The sequence below is a fragment of the Fulmarus glacialis genome, unplaced genomic scaffold, assembly GCF_000690835.1.
Source record: "Fulmarus glacialis isolate BGI_N327 unplaced genomic scaffold, ASM69083v1 scaffold5848, whole genome shotgun sequence".
In the NCBI taxonomy this organism is placed as follows: domain Eukaryota; kingdom Metazoa; phylum Chordata; class Aves; order Procellariiformes; family Procellariidae; genus Fulmarus; species Fulmarus glacialis.
Window position 1 is genome coordinate 57,250 of NW_009230034.1, and position 16,658 is coordinate 73,907.

The 16,658-nt window shown below is 39.2% G+C and overlaps 1 protein-coding gene across 1 annotated transcript in view; it reads left to right on the forward strand.

The window, feature by feature from the left end:
- LOC104081352 (fibrillin-1-like) overlaps positions 1-16,658 on the forward strand; it is a gene marked incomplete at its 3' end in the record, with an annotated part of 96,680 nt that overhangs the window by 46,219 nt on the left and 33,803 nt on the right. The window contains exons 7-12 of the mRNA XM_009584068.1: positions 486-611; positions 6,263-6,388; positions 10,300-10,458; positions 13,850-14,008; positions 15,326-15,466; positions 16,276-16,395. Of these exons, the coding sequence (XP_009582363.1) occupies positions 486-611; positions 6,263-6,388; positions 10,300-10,458; positions 13,850-14,008; positions 15,326-15,466; positions 16,276-16,395 (831 nt within the window). The remainder of the gene's footprint in view (positions 1-485; positions 612-6,262; positions 6,389-10,299; positions 10,459-13,849; positions 14,009-15,325; positions 15,467-16,275; positions 16,396-16,658) is intronic.

Below are 16,658 nucleotides of genomic sequence, written 5' to 3' on the forward strand. Positions count from 1 at the left end.
GACGAGTTAATAATTTCCATCAACAATGACATGCACAGTGCACACTGCTCCTCCGCGGCTCCTGCATCTCTGTGCTGGTGGACTATGCACTGTATGGAGTTGCCAAGTTTCAAAGGGGCAAGTGATTTTGGGTGCCCAGCTTTAGATACTTTAAAGGAACCTGGGTTTTGGCAGGCTGTGTTCTCTGCACACCATTCCCCAGATGTTTTGGAAAAACAAAGCAATAGCAGTTAGATGTTTAATGTCTGTAACAATAATAACCATGTGATTTCTTGCAGAAAATATTTAGAGTACTATACTTAATCATACTTTGCATAGAGTAATTACAAAATTAGTGTCTGTCTTCACAAGCAAGTATCATAATATTATGATGGGTGAAGAATGGAGTTAGGCATATTTACTTTAATTTCTGTGTAGACAAATTGTTATGGCTGTTCTTGAGAAATTAATTAAAAGTGAGTGTTTCTTCCTTTTTTATATGATAGATGTGGATGAATGCCAAGCCATCCCTGGGATCTGTCAAGGGGGAAATTGCATTAATACTGTTGGATCTTTTGAGTGCAAATGCCCAGCTGGACACAAATTTAATGAAGTGACACAAAAATGCGACGGTAAGAACTTTTAGAACTTTCTTCTGAAAGTAAAGGAGGGAAAGTTGTCTTTGTGGGGCCAACTTTGTTTAGAAGTTTGTAACAAACTTTCCAGTCTCTTTTGCCTTGAATATGCAAATAGCATTCTTCACAACAAATACGAATAATGGTCCTTTCTCCTTCTAAGCCAGAGAATCTTAAATATTGGCCCTGCAGCTTTTTCCAGCCTTTTATGCACATAACATTTTACAGACTTAAAGGTACATCTGAAACAAATTAAACATTAAAACTAAAAATACTTTTTAACCAATATGTTGCTTTGGAAATGCTTGAGGCACATGTCTCTGTGTGGATCTTTTAACCAAAAAGTGTATATGACTGGAAGGTTCAACACATTCCCACCTACTCAGGTAAACTGTATTTAACATTAATGGGAGTTTGACACTGCTGAGTGAAGACTGCAGGACCATGTTCTAAACTCATCTTTACAGTTGCAGATGTTAAGGAAGGACAAACATTTTATCTTTCCTTATTGGTCATCCTATTTTGGAAGTACAGCAGGTGCTAGATATTAGTGTGGAAACTTGTAGTGCGTGATTATGGAATCTTGCTAGTTTTTAACTGTGATTTGATCGTATTTTTTCTAGCTATAATAAAATAATCTGGCATAGATGTCTCCTTTGCTTTAAGAGAAGTTTGGATACATAAGGAACATAGTACTAAAATGTGTCAATTGCAGAGTTTTGATTCATCATCTTTATAGTGAAGTCCAGATAATGTTTAAACTCTTACAACTGATTCTCCTTTCAGTCATTAGACAAAAATTAATTTGAGCAGACAAGTTTCATAAGTGGTTAGTGATTTTGGAGTGCTGTCACGAATGAGTGGTTTTGAAGCCGCTTAAAGAATCACTGGCAAAGGTATCAGCAAAAATGATTTTAATAGAAATTTATAAAAGCGTGACTTAACAGAATTCAATGGCAAGGTTCACTCTATTGTTTATTACATGGATTAAGTGTACACAGGGAAAATCATGTCAGAATTATTAATTATAAATCATGTTGGAATGATTTATACAGAGATTGAGGATAAAAGGGTAAGGGAGACCCTTCCATTGAGTCACGAGGTTCAGAGGAGACCCCCTTGCTCTCTAAACTCCTTCTCAGAGAGGAGTCTAGGTGCAGCTGGATCTACCCCTACTCTCAGACTTGGACAACAGTTTATGCCTAAGGGGTTATATGTGATTAGCAGCAATTTGACTTGATTACAGATTATGCTTATTATTGATTATCTAAATCAATACACACAAACACACACACACACACACAAAAAGATCTAGATCAATTCACGTGTAAGGGCCCAAAGCTAAACAAATTCATAAAGGCCTAAAGCTAGATAAATTTATAAAGGTATACCTGTTAAAAATTCCCCTCGAGTCTCGTGAAATACTCACGTTAAATGCCTTGGCATTTCTTAATGGGCAAAGGGTTGAGCCCCAGGGAGTGTCTCAGCCGAGGAGTGTTTCAGCCCAGGTCCCGGCGGTCCTCTGAATCTCACAAACTTGAGAATTTGCAAACTCTGAGAGGCGTCCCGCTCAGAGGGAGATTCTGGGAGCAGCCCGCTGCAGTCCAGGAGAGCTCAAAGGGTCTCAGTAAGGATCACTGTTTATAGGTTCGTCAGATGATTGGCTTTAGTCATCTGTGACAATTCCCAGGATTTCAACAACAATAGTGCCGTTCCACTCCAGTTACAACTCAGATAGGGGTATCAGGGAATGACGGATTATCCCCAACTTTGTCCCCCACCTGGGTAAGGTAACGAAAGTTCTGGTACGGCCAGTGCTGTTCCTCGCTTTGGCCATGCAAGAGTTCTGGGAACAGTCAAGGAATGCTTCGCTGCCCAACTCATTACAAGAGGGCCAAAGTTTATCAGGAGTTCCTGAAGTCAAAGTGACCCTGGGAAAAAGGGGGGGAAAGGAATACACCACCACAAGTGCCAACTTTCAATATCATAAAGGTGTGTGATGGTAAGAGTAAGGTGTGCATCCACCACCCTTTCTTGCATCAGGTGCCTTTAAGTAAGCACTCAAAATTTTTTAGTCACTTTGGAAGCATTATGACTTACTCTTTCAAAAGAAAAATCCCTATTTCAAGCAAAACTTTATAATTTAATTGCAGGTTAGGGAAAGCAATTTTAGAAGAGTTTGTACACAGCATGGTTTTCATATTGACTGCCAATGGTTTTGGCAGAAAGTAAACCACCTTTAGTGTAGAACAACATTGCAAGTTTTTCCTTCTGTAGATGAAGTACCAAGAACATGGTGAATAGGAAAACTGAACATGTGCCTTGCTAAGTATTAGTATTTGAAAAACTGAAACTGTAGGCTTGCATAGGCTGCATTGTATAAACATTTCTATGGTATTTTTTGATTGCTGAATCATGTAAAAAAAACCCCAAACAAACGAAAAAGCCCAAACAAAGAACAAAAAACCCCAAATAAACACCACCTTCAGAGCCTGCACTTGGTAATAGTTGAGGGACTCCACCCAAGAACCTGGGATAGTTTGGTTCATTCCCAAATCCTGCCACAACTTTTCTGCCCCATCGTGGTGAAATCCCTTTGGAGTGATCACCTGGCTGCAAAGATAGGATGAAGTTTTCTTTCTTCAATTCCATACCTATAAATTTTTGAACCTCAGCAGACAGAGACTTACTTTCAGTACATCTTCATATTGCATGTACCAAGCAATTTTAGTTAAAGCTGTGTAGGTATTAATACGATTCAAAGAATTAAAAGTAGCACCCTTATACCAGTGGCATGAAATAGGGTAGTGATTCCTATCCTATTAAGAGCACAGTCGTGTAACAACAGAATATCCATTCTGCTTTTTTAAATTATCCCTTTGAGTTTTAAGTTGAAATCTCCAATATAAGACAAGATATAGTAATTAACTGTAATTAATTCTAATACATAATAATTAACATCTGATCATGTGCTTGGTTCAACTTCCTATCCAGCAAGTAGGACTTCTAGCAGCTGTAATGTGTCCTTGATCACTGATTTAGTAGAACTGGGAGCTACCTGCTGAATTACCAGCACTGTTTTTTCAGTGGGTCCCCATTAAATTAAGATCGTGATAGAAATCATTGGGTACAGTGAGACAATGCAACAAGATGGGAAGTGAGGTGCATAGGCTGAAATTCTCTTTATTAGCATAGCTGGTGGAAAACTGTATTTTAAGTGTTACATTATTTTACTGCTTCATATAACCATTCCTCTTCCAGTTGCATTAATGCTGAGGTAAATACTTTTTTGTGGTGACTGGGGGGAGTAATTTTTCCTGGAGTGACATTTATGCCTGCGAGTACATCAAGTATACTTACCTTTATAAAACTCACATACTTAACAATGACAATGTTGCTTATATGAATGTCAACACTAATATAAATAGTGAAATACTGTTTGGGTTAGGCTCAACCCTGAAATAAAGAGTGATGATTTTGCTTTTAAAAAGGTCGGACTCTATATAAACAGTGGCAACACTGACTTTAAAATAAACGTTGGTGAATTTGAGTCAGAAAATGCTTGAATCTGGTCCATTTACGACTGCATTTTGCTCTGTTAATTAAGGGCTTTATTCAGACCAAAATTCAATTTCCACATTTTTTGTCACTGAGACTTTTGGGACTCCTGTGGAGTATAATCCTGGAGCAGAAGCCAGAAGTCTCTTAGCAGTGCTCCCAGGGCACTCGGACTTGAGGCTTTGGCAACACCCTCGAAGTAGCACTGAACAAAAAGTCACACCCCTCTCACACACCCAAGCGTGGAATGCGACCCACATCACGACAGCTAGCGAGATGCTGGGGAGGAATGTGTGCACAGGGGGCCCGAGGCCCCGTACCGCTGAGGATGGGTCAGTTTGCAAGGTCTGGCTATCTGTATGCCACCCCAGTCCCTCCACTCCTTTCCTGCAAAGGCAAGGGCCCACAAAGGTATTAGAGCGTCCACGGCTTTACCTAGGGGAAGAGGAATTGATAATTTTTACATTACTGAATTTTTGTATTACCGTCTTCACAGGAGAGGTACAATAGAGATCCTCTCTACTTGCTAAAACACTCATTAATGGTCCTGTGGGACTGTGGGTGTTCCCCCATCTGTTGGGGCCAAATTCCAATTTAGGCGTTACTTTTAAATTCCTCCAATCGTTTTTAATGACTATGATATTATTCACTCCTTGCCTTGGCGTGTTGGGTGGTGTTGCAGTATTTCATCTCAGAAATTTTTGTGGTTGGTGAAATCATTATTACAGCCATGTGTCTATCTGTTTGTAGATCTCTGGAGGAGAGGTTGGATAGAGTCCTGTGATGCCGTTATTTGTGGCTGGATTCTCCCTGTCGGGAGAGCAACTGGGTGATTGTAGATGGCTGTGACAGGCAGTTGTCACTAATCACGCTAGAGAATAATCTCCCTTTCTGCTCTGCTTTGCTGATTCTTCTTGTAGGTACCATGGAAAAAAGTGAGCTGTTTTTAAGCTCAGCTGGACTCCAGGTTCCTAGAAGATGAGGGCAGTGCTAAGTAGATACAGCTGCATTGTTAAGACAGTCACTGGAAACCAGGGGGAAAGTAACTACACATCACTGGCGGGCTACTGATGGTAATTAAGGAACAATTGGGGCTGGCATAGGTTATTATTCACATGACTGTAGATAACATAAACTCCTAGCTGTGGAAGAAGCCCTTACAAGTTCCCTCTGTTTACGTATGCAGCTATGATCAGGTATAAGAAAGTATCTGTTAGGGGTTTTTCTGCAGACTTTGAAAATTTTTCTGCATAGGATCTGTGATGATGATTTAGTCTATGGATTTAGATTCGTTAGTGAAGAAAATAATGATCTGGACTTTTATTTTTAAATCGCTGACAAAATCTAAGGGGAATTATGGACATTGCCTGACTTCTGCGAGTAGGTATTTCAGTTACTGTCTAGAAATCTATTGAAAGTTCAGAACACTGACTTAGTGGAGAAAGCCAGGAAAGGTAATTTTTGTTGCCTGCAATCATCCTGCTTTGTGCTATAATCCTGTCAGATTGTATTAGTTAAACAGTGCCTAGCTGCTCAATGCTTTTATATGGGGGGTTTCCAAGAAAAACCCAGGTGCAGTAAGAAGGATGGGCAATTCAGTAGGTGCTACACTTCCTTTGAGTCAGTATTGAACTATTGCCTCAGTATGGTGCCAGGAGACACTGTGCTGCTGGAGATACCATGAGACATAACGGTTAAGCTCCTAATCGCTGTGGTCATTACAGGTCCCATGACAGTTTTCTTAATTCTAGTGTGCAGAATTCAAACTGGAGGGGTTGTGGTTTACTTACAGTTAGTAAATCCCCTCTGCAGTTTAAGATTTTCATCCATCATTATTAAGCAGTAAAACAAACTCTCTGGCTTTTTGCAATTTACAGATACAATATTTTCTTAGGTTCTGTTTGACTTGTGTTTATAAGATTCCTAACAAAAGATCCTGATTCAAAACTGCTGATTATGCCCCTAGTACATAAGTTAGGAGGGGTCTCAGACCACACTGAATTTGATCGTTAATACTAATTATAAAATACCTATTCTTGTGCCAGAACTAATTTAGCTAACTTGCCCCTACTTCTCTTTTTGCCTTGAAGATATTGATGAATGCAGCACCATTCCTGGAATCTGTGATGGAGGAGAGTGTTCAAACACAGTTAGCAGTTACTTCTGCAAGTGTCCTCCAGGGTTTTATACAGCTCCTGATGGCTTAAAGTGCATAGGTGAGTAGAATCCTGTAAATAATAAGACAGTAGGTGTCATGAACATTCATGAATATCTCAAATGGGTAACAGTGTACCAGAAATGTATTTCAACTCGTGATCTTGAAATCCTTCTTTTATATAGAAGTACATCATGTGCCTCTATATGTATTCTGAAATGAGTTTTCCATTTGCAGGATGTGTTTCCTCTTTTCCCTCTTTGTTGTGACCTTCCCTTTTATTTTTCTTACTAGAGTTTTTCTGTTATGCCATATTTATTGCCTTAAGATAGGCAGAACTTGCTTAACACATCTTCTTGATATTCTTGCTCTCATGTTTGTCTTTGATTTAGTCCATGTTATATTCAGTAGTCATTTAGAAAAGCAAATATACTTGAGAAAGAAGGTAATCACCCCAAACAGCTTTTTTTTCCTCATTCCAAGTGTTATGACCTTAATGCAGATAATTTTCATTTAAAAAAGTAGTGTGATAAGCTGGGTGTGGGACATTTGTATCTGCTTTCATGATGTTGATGATTTGGCAGCGCTGTTCTTTCAGGCTTTCACTGTGGCAGAGCAGAACCTGTCTTCCAAAGGCCAGACCAGGAACCAAAGGACTGTGTGAATTGAATCACTGCCACTGCAGTGCCAAAGCCATGAAAGAGTAGTGTTAGCACTTATTGCTTCTGGAAAGCTTACAACCTGCTCTGAGGCAGGTCAAGTATTCAAATTTTTTTTTTTTTCTCATTTTTATGCAGTAATTTCTTTTTTCACTGCCAGTGCTGAATTTTGAGCAATTATTGTCATTTGAGTATCAAATGAAAGGTTTATTTCCTCAGTTTTGGCTTGTTTATTTAAAGGCTTACACACAGTGCCAGCACTGGGGTTCAAGAGAGCACCCTGTTTTTAGTACCTTTGAAAAAGGTACTAAAGAAAATAATTTGGGAAAAAATTGAAAAAAAAAAACTTCACAGACAAAAGTACCAAATGATAATAACTTCCCCAAAAGTTCTGGAAGTGGTCTGGGTTATGATTAATTTTGAATGCTGCCATTCTATTTCTGCAGGTTGTGAGAAATGAACGATATTTCTTCCATTATCAAGAACAGCATTTTGGTAGATTGGATCCATACTGTACACTGAAAATGCCAGTTGGAGTTGCTTTTATTGCTTCAGATTAATAGCTCCTAAATGACTATGGATCATGAAATCACTGATTGCTGCTTATACTTAATATTAACGAAGGAGATTCACCCTTCTGTTACAAAAAATCTCTAGAGGTGCACAACTTCCATTTGCTTTTTACTTTTCATAGTCATTGCTCAATCAGGACTGCCCAACATTCACACCCATGTTATATTCCTGCAGTTTTCCAGCCTTTTTTACCCACTGTATTTGTAGGCTGAAATAGTTCAGCTAAAGAATTGGGTATTTAAATGATGACAGGCTGTGTTAAGTAATATGCCAGCCATCATTAAAATTTTGGCTTTGTGTCCAAGGCAAAACGTGCTAAATAGGAAGCACTATTAATTATCTACAGATATCTTGGATTCATGTCTAATATGCAGACTGCATACTTGCCATGGTAACAAGGACAGAGCCCAAATCTGTATTCGAGCTGGGCAAAACATGTAATCTTGATTTAATTACAACATGCCTGTCTTAAGTGAAAAGTGTTAGCTGAACGTGTCTATTCTGTTAGAGATGAGGAAGTGCTTCTGAGAAATGTACCCCTTATGGGTCTCAAACTGAGCAGCACTGGAGCCAAACATCCAAAGGAGGAACCGGGAGTTCCATTATTACAAACCTTAAAAATTAGAATAGACAAAGCAAAGATAATATCTCCTAGAGCTGAAGAGCAGAAACAAGAGCAGGACATCTCAACCCAAGTACATGAAGAGTGCTATGAAGAAAGCTGCTAGCCCATACTTCCAGCTGGCATAAATTTGTTTCATCAGTGTTACTTTTCGATGGTTTTTTCTTTTTTTTTTTCCTTTTTTCTTTTTTTTAAAGAGGCACATTTTTCTTGAAAGCTATTTTCATGGTGATTTTTTGCCTTTTCAAAATACTATATTTTTTAAGTGAAAAATATTAAAATATGAAAAGCTGAAACAGTAAAAAAGTTGTTTCCTGCTGTTCTTGCCCTTATTTGTGTGTTTTACCATTTGGAACAGAAAATGAAAGAGGAAAGAAAGAATCACTTCTGATTAGGAATATGGAAATATTTGGCATTTTTCTCACAACCTTACTGTCTTTTTCTGAAAATGATGTGGCTTTTGGATAAGCTTTTACACCTGTGGGTAGACAAAGATGTTTGCTGTGTGTTTACCTTTTTATGGCACATTGTGTGGTTCCACAGATCCCATGTAGATGCTTTTTCCACTTCTGGCCGTTACTACTTTCTAAATGTTTCAAAACTTGGTACTGACCAAAACGGGAAAGGATGAATTACAGAGGATGATGATAGGGTCTGTTAGAGGACTGACTTCCTTATCATCCACCCCACCATCACACCAAGCATCTGAATATCTCTCCACTCCATATGAAGACCAAAATTACAACAGATGCAGTGGGGAACAGTTTGCATCAGAGCTTTATTTGACTTTTAAAATAGTAGATTAAGGAGTGTATGTGTTTGGCAGTTTAGTTGGGTACCAGGAGAAAATGGAGGACCAGTAATTGAACTGAGTAGATTTTATTTTTTCAGTCCATTTCAGATTTCCATTATGTGATTATACGAGCGAACTAACTGAAGTTTGGAGGCAAAGGCCAACTGACTCTTTTAGCTGTACTGCCAATAATATCCATGTTCAGGGTTCCAGCTAATAGAAGGCAGAACCATCACAGAGTCTCCCAACATATCACTATATATCAATTTCCTCAAAATAATAAGAAACTTCCCTGCTTTTTTTTATGTCCGCTAGAATAGCTAGTAAACTCTGGAAGGCACCGTTACTAGACAGATGAATCCACCATGCCGTGGATAAATGAGATAGATACTGTTTCTTTAGGGAATGGTGCCTGCTGTTGCAAGGTTGTATCTGCAACTTTTTGCTCTACATTTTGATAGCAAATGTTCATATATTTTAGAAACAAACTTGGTCTGGTTTATCGTGCGGCATCAAATTGCACCACAGCTTATATTGAGTTTGACGTGATGTGACATATTGTGAAACAATTGCTCAGAGCTTCAAATTGTATCACAAGTTTTTTGGGGTTTTTTTTGTTTTGGTTTTTTTTTTTTTTTAATTTTGCTCCCATCCACATTTTCTCTCCCTTCTCTAAGCTGGGGCATCTCTGTGCGATGTTGTTAGAGCTGAGTGTATCTGGGTACAGGACGTTCTTTGTACAGCACGTGCTTACCCTTCTCAGACAGGAAGCCGGCACATCTCCATAAACAATGTGATGGCACCAGTTAAAGCTATGTTGCTCTTTCTTGCCTGCAAGCCTATATCTGGTCAAATCACTACATACTTCAGCTGGGGAAGCTGTGACTAATGAAAAATGAATTAATGCTTTGAGAGCTGCAATGCTGTGTGTTTATTGCTGTACATCAGTGGCTTTCAAATCAAAGCTTAAGCAGAATTGATCTGGTACTAGAGACGACGCTGCAATTTTTCTTCGGGGGCACAGAAGCATATTTTGTTATATACTGAATACATGTTTCTATTCTATTTTTGGCTCCATTAGTTCATTGCTGTTCCATATTTCACTTCAGCTTTCTCACAGGAGGTGTTACACCTGAATCCAAAGCAGCCCAAATATTATCTAGATTTTTCTGGTTTTCTGCCTTTTGTTTTCTGGTTGTTGTAATGTTGCAAGTGCTGTGTCATCGATAATGTAATCAACCAAGAAAAACGGGACCTTTCCCCTTTGTGAAAGTCACATTCCTCACTGGACTGATGATTACATATCCACTTCTTTTTCTCGGTAGATGTGCGTCCTGGATACTGCTTCTCTTCTCTGGCCAATGGGCGCTGCGGCAATCAGCTCCCCCAGCCTTTGTCCAAAATGCAGTGTTGCTGTGACAGTGGCCGATGCTGGTCTTCTGGGGCAGCCACCGCTCCTGAGATGTGCCCAATCAGATCCACCGGTATGAATCCACCTGTATTCTTCTGAGCGTGGTTAAACACTGAATTAGGCAGTGATTTTCTTTTATCACTAATGTTTTCATTAAAGAACTACACAGAATGGTTGAGGCTGGAGGGCACCTCGGGAGATCGTTTAGTCCAACCCCCCTGCTCAAAGCAGAGCCTCCTATGGCAGGTTGCTCAGGACCCCCAGGAGGCTAGGGCAAGCAGACATAAACAAAGGATTTTATCTGTTGCTAATTAATGTTTTGTATCCGACCTTACCTGATTCAGATTTTGTTTTCAACATCCTCTTCAGGCTCAAGTTACTTCCTACAGAGCTTTCTAATAGATCCCTATTCCCTCTGCAGTTTCATTCTCATTGGAAAACTGGGGTTTCCTTCCTCCTATGTCTTAGCTTTCTGAGGTGCCATTTATTTCCTGAAGTTTGACACAGAGCATGATTTCTGTCTACTACCAAAATGTGCTGTACTTTATCGCCTCCCTGTGTATTGAGATCCCCAGATAATGTGAGATTTGAATTTAGAGAAGATGGTGAGCAGATTGTGAAAGTAAGTGTGAGGGAGTGGAGGAAAGATGTTTTTGAGATCGTTTAGGACTGGAGACTTAATGAAATGCTTTAGAAAAAAAGAATACAAGAAGCTTAAGGGTTGATGGGAGGAGCTCAAGGGAGGTGTAGAGTTTAGAGAGGAATGGGGATTGTAACACTGTAGAGTGTAACTCTGAAGAACTTGTCAGAGGTCATGTATGGGAGTGTTTATTATTCTTATTTTTAATCCTTTGAGTGAAACTGCGTAATACTGGAGCAGAGATCTATGATCAGAACTCTTGGAAGACTCTTCCTGGTTCTGTCACTATCTCATTAATAATATTTAAACATGTTAAATGTCCAAGACTGGCTAGAATAATGCTTACAAAATAGTGTAATCTATTGATGCTCATCTGAAATAGGAAGACAAGGAGAAAGCTTTCAATCTTAACACAGTCCCTGTTTTCTTTACATACTTTCTAATTATTCATATCTAACTGGTGAATAAACTGGGTGGAAAGTGAGGTAATTTGGCCAAGGCCGCAGACTGAGACGTGGTGGGGAAGGAGCTAGAACCCAGGACTTCCTTCACTCATAAATCCATGCAAGGTCTTCCAGATCATTGGTTACATGCCATTTTTTTTTTTCTTTTTCTTTTCTTTTTTTTTCCCCTGACTTGGGATATCAATTGAGACTATAAATTACTCTTTCCAAAAGTGCTTTGAAATTCTTTGAAAGGCCTAACATGTATGTAAGGTATTGCTGTCATTATTTAATCAAGTTCAGTTATTCCTTAATGTATGCTGAGAAAGCAAGATGAGGAATTTAGAGCTGTCAGTGGCCCAAAGTCTCTCTAACTCTGAAATGGAAATTTACTGCAATATAAAGTGGACCACTAGATGCATAATGTAACCAAGCAGTTGCATTTTCAATGTGGCCAGCAGACCCAGATGTTACTATAAAATAGGCTGTTTATTGCTGGAAATTATACATGGAGATTAAAGTTGCAATAAAAAAGGCTTGCACTGTATTTCTTTGCCTAACACACCAATAATTGTTTATGTGGAATGACAGGGTTTACCATTGACGCTATAAATACTTTAAAAGTGGTATCTCAGGCATGCAGCCGTGTGTGTGTTCAATTCTCACCTCAGCGGTCCCTTCATGTGTGCTAATTCCATTCAACCGATGGGCAGCCCCAAGGCCGTGACTTCTTTTTCCAGGGAAGGCCCAGGCTCCTGGTGGATTGGCTTTGGATAATTGGGTATTACCAATCTAGAGTAAAAAAGAAATACAGTATTGTTTCTTTCACAAAGACTGATCAGTGGGTTGTAGAGAATGTGTGATTAGAGAATTGACTATTAAAACCACCATAATTAGCAAACATTTGCATATTGGGATTTGTGTATGTGCATACACAGACATTGTTTCTTCTGAATGTCTCTGTTTTATCACAGGTAGACCATTGATTGAGAGTAGATTCAGCTTAATATGAATAGGCAAAATAGAAAGCTAGGAAAAAAACAAATAAACAAAATACAATAAATAATACAATAAAATCTTCTTGGGAATGATTTAAAGATTAAAATCACTCTAAGGAACAATAGAGGGAAGTGCAGTGACACATGAAACAAACTGATCACCTAACAGCATTAAAATAAATGCAAAGATCATGATCGGGAAAAGCAGAACTTTAGGCTACCATGTTTATTTAACAAATCCTCTGTGATTCGGGAAGAGCTTCTAATGTGTTTTACAGGTGGAAATAGAAGTGAGATGAAAGTGTTGAAGGCTGAAATATCCAGCTTAGTTCTCCCAACACTGAATTTATTTTTCAGTTCTCATTTTTTATATTGTTTCAGGAATTCATGCATCTCTGTAGCATTTTGTTTTCATTATATAATTCCTCTCACCTGTTGTACCATAAACTTTAAAATTTTGAAGTTCAAAGATACCGGCTGCACAAATAGTTACTTGTGTACACACAAATTGTGGACATGAATTAGGTCAGCTGGAAATGTGGTCTTTAATTGTGATACTCTGCGTGCATTCTTTGGATTGCAAGTTCCAAACCCACACTTCCCAAAGACAAAAGAGTCGGAGGCAGGAGGAAAAGTGGGACAGTAGGGCAGATGCCACTAATAGAGATAAACAATAGGAGAACGCATTACACTCAGCATAGACTGTGCTTACAGCAAAATAGATCGTTTTCCCATCGTCTGGGGAAGATTGAACTCGGTGTGGATCTGACTCGGTTTCTCTTTGTCTATGCTCCTTAGGCTGCACCTCGTTTGGTCTCTACTTTTATTGGCAAACTTCATTTTCACAGGGAAATAGTGTTAGTGTATTCATTCTCTAATTGGTTTTGCCTCATTGCTTATATTTATATTTCTTTGTTTTAGGAGGTTAACTTTTAAGAAATCCAGTTGAAACTGGGCTTTTTTCCCTGTTCAGTATTTTTCTAACTCTGTGGCAAGTTTTACATTAAATTAACTGGGGATCAAGTCCAAAAGTCCTCCTTTAGGTAAACTTCCCACTGAGTTCTTCAAAGATTTTGCCTGAAAGAAGACTAAGTAGATTAAGATCAGGTCCCTGCCTCACTGTTCAATTTCATATCCAGAATGTCAGTTATGTTATCTTTTTTCTAGCAGTGTTCTGACAAGTAGTATTGATATCCTCCTATGGATTAATGACTCAATTCACAGAACAAAGCTTGTTACTATGAAGAAGACACATAGGCTCAGATTTTTCAGATTATTTAAGGTTTGTTATTGCTAATCTGAAACACCGCAAAAAGGGGGAGAGTTGGATTAAAGGGAGAGGCTACAAGAGTCTAAAACAGCATTCATGTTTTCATGTTTCAGATGAGTATCGCAAATTGTGCACAGTAGCTGCTCTGCTGCCAGCAAGACCTGACCTTCCTCCAGGCCGTCCTGATGTGATCCCTCCACCACTCCTTCCTGGCGTTTACCCTCCTCAACAGCCAGAAATTGTCTATCCATCTCGGGCTCCACCACCTCATGGTAAGAAAGAAATAATAACTTTTCCCTGCACCATTTGCATTTAGCTTCTTTAAAAACATGTGTTTCTCAGGAGCAGTGTGATCCCTTCAGCTGTTGGTATCTTTTGCTGACTTTATGTGGACGTATAGTCTCCGGATATCCTTCTAATCATAGCCTGGTTACCATGTAACTTACAGCAAGTGTACCTCGTTGGTAGTGTTTTCCCTGTTAAGACAGGATTCAAAAATTACATCCTCACTGTCTGTGCTAAGGCCCGTGTATTGTAGTGGTTACATCACTGTTGTTTTAAGGCTATTGTGAGCTTTGCTGCATGTCAACATTGAGGAACGTGAATAGCTCTTTGACTAGATTGTGATAGTTACTTACATTAAAGAGCTTGGATGGGAGAAAGCAGCTTCTTTCAGGTTGTTTTCCTCACTCTTGCTTGGCCAGGTAGGAAATGTACCGATAAATAGTCTGCTGGACACTGAGGCTGACCCAATGTGAAGAAAGAACTTTTTCAGTGATACACATGGATAGGTTAGGTTTCTCTAGAGCAAGGAGGAAGCCAGAGCAGAATACCAATATATTCCTTATTCTGTCCCTTCCTCAGGGAATTTACTACATGCCCATATAGTCTGCAGTAGGCATGTGCCACCTGAAATCATTTGGCATAGCCACATACTCTTTTGCAAGTAAACACAAGCTCATTTTGTCCATGCTCTGTGCAGATGCAAGCAGGCTCTGCTTGCACTGGCACCAGCTGAAATTATTTAGTCTTGGTTCAGCACCAAGCTGAGCTAATAAGCCTAAGAGGCAAAGTATGTTAACTCAGGCCTGACACCGCACTGACGTAGCCGCACAGTTTCTTGGTCAGCTGGGAGCACAGACAGAGCCAGCTCATGTCTGCCTGCCAAAGACCATATAGGCATACCTTCCAGGGTTATCCCTGCCTTCCTCTCCCTCTGCTGTCTATGAAAAGGGAGATAACTGAACCAATCTGCCTGCTCTTTGCTACTGTAGGCTTTTAGTAGAGTCCCTACAGTGCCACGTACCCACTTGACCACTAGATATGAGCAGACTTGGTCATCTTTTGTCCTGCAAAAGAGGCAAACAGGATTGCCACAATGAAAAAGTCAGTGGTTGCTAGCTGTTTTCAGACAAATCTCTAGGAGTCAAAGTGCCATTTTCTCTCTCCCAATACTGATTTTACTATGTAATTCATATTGTGATGAAAGGTAAATGTTGACTTTTAATGGAAAATGCTGCACAAATTGAGGATTACCAAAAATTATTGTGATGACCTATTAAAATATTTTTCCAACTCTGTTATTTCAGTGATCTTGCCGGTGAACTTCACTGACTATTGCCAACTGTTCCGACATCTCTGTCTTAATGGGCGCTGTATTCCCACTCCTGGGAGCTACCGCTGCGAGTGCAACAAAGGATTCCAACTGGATGTTAGAGGGGAATGTATTGGTATGTGGTTTTCTGCTGCAAATCAGAGAGGGGAATTTCGTTTTAAAGAAAAAAAAATTGTTTTCCACACAATGTAGTAACTCTTGAGTTCTCAAATAAAACACCCCCCCTTCAAAAAAAAAAACAAACCAAAAAAAGTAAATAGACTTCCAAGAACTAATTGCTTTCGACTGCAAACTTACTTTTACAGCAGGTTTGCCTTTAAGACATTTAACAAAACTTGTAACTTGCCACAAAATTATATAGAAGGATTTCTTAATTCACTAACCTGTGACTATAATGTGTTTATTAGTGATTGAAAATGACCTCTTTAAAATGCTACCAGCTCTTTGAGTATGCAAATGACCTATCGCTAAAAAAACCAATCCCACAGTAGTCATGATCTCTGGCTTAGTAAGATTTACAAGTCCTCTTTCAGCTCATCAGGAGTATCTTGTTGGGCTCTTGAGCCCTTTAATTTTGGAACTCAGCCAGAGCTTGATGATAGGAGCAAGAATTAGCTGTCTCTTACATGCAAGATTTTGCTTGTGTCAAAATCTGTGTCTCCAGTGGGGCTGGGAATGTGGAGGTGTGGGATTAAGGCCTCTACCTCTCGCACATGCAATACCTTACCTTGTTAAGTACTCCTTTTTCCCAGCTCCTGCTTAGCTTAGAACATGGGATCCTTTTACTGGGAATTTAGTAGTGTCCCCTTTCCTTTCAGATTGAAGCACACTATTTCTCCAACTACAAAACAATAAAATACCCCTACAGACCCGAATACCTTTCAACCAATGTCTTAATAAAAATATATTGTCTGTGTTTTGCAGATGTTGATGAATGTGAGAAGAATCCATGCATCAGTGGAGACTGTGTGAACACCCAGGGATCCTACATATGCCAGTGTCGTATAGGATATCAGAGCACACCAACTAGAACAGAGTGCCGAGGTAAATTATGGTTTTACAGCCATATCTGTACTATTGTATACATACCAGGAGAGAAAATAGCTTTTAAGCAAAATTTAACAGATGTGTTAAATATGAGGGGTTTTGAAAAAAAAATAAATCGGATATGGCAGTAAAAATGATTAACCTGCCTGAGCTGTCTGTTCACAGACTGGGTTATGAAGAAAGACATTTTGTCTTGTACTGAAGGTATTTTGGCACCATTTGTGGCTTTGAAGTGGAAGACATATCTTTTCCCTCTCTTT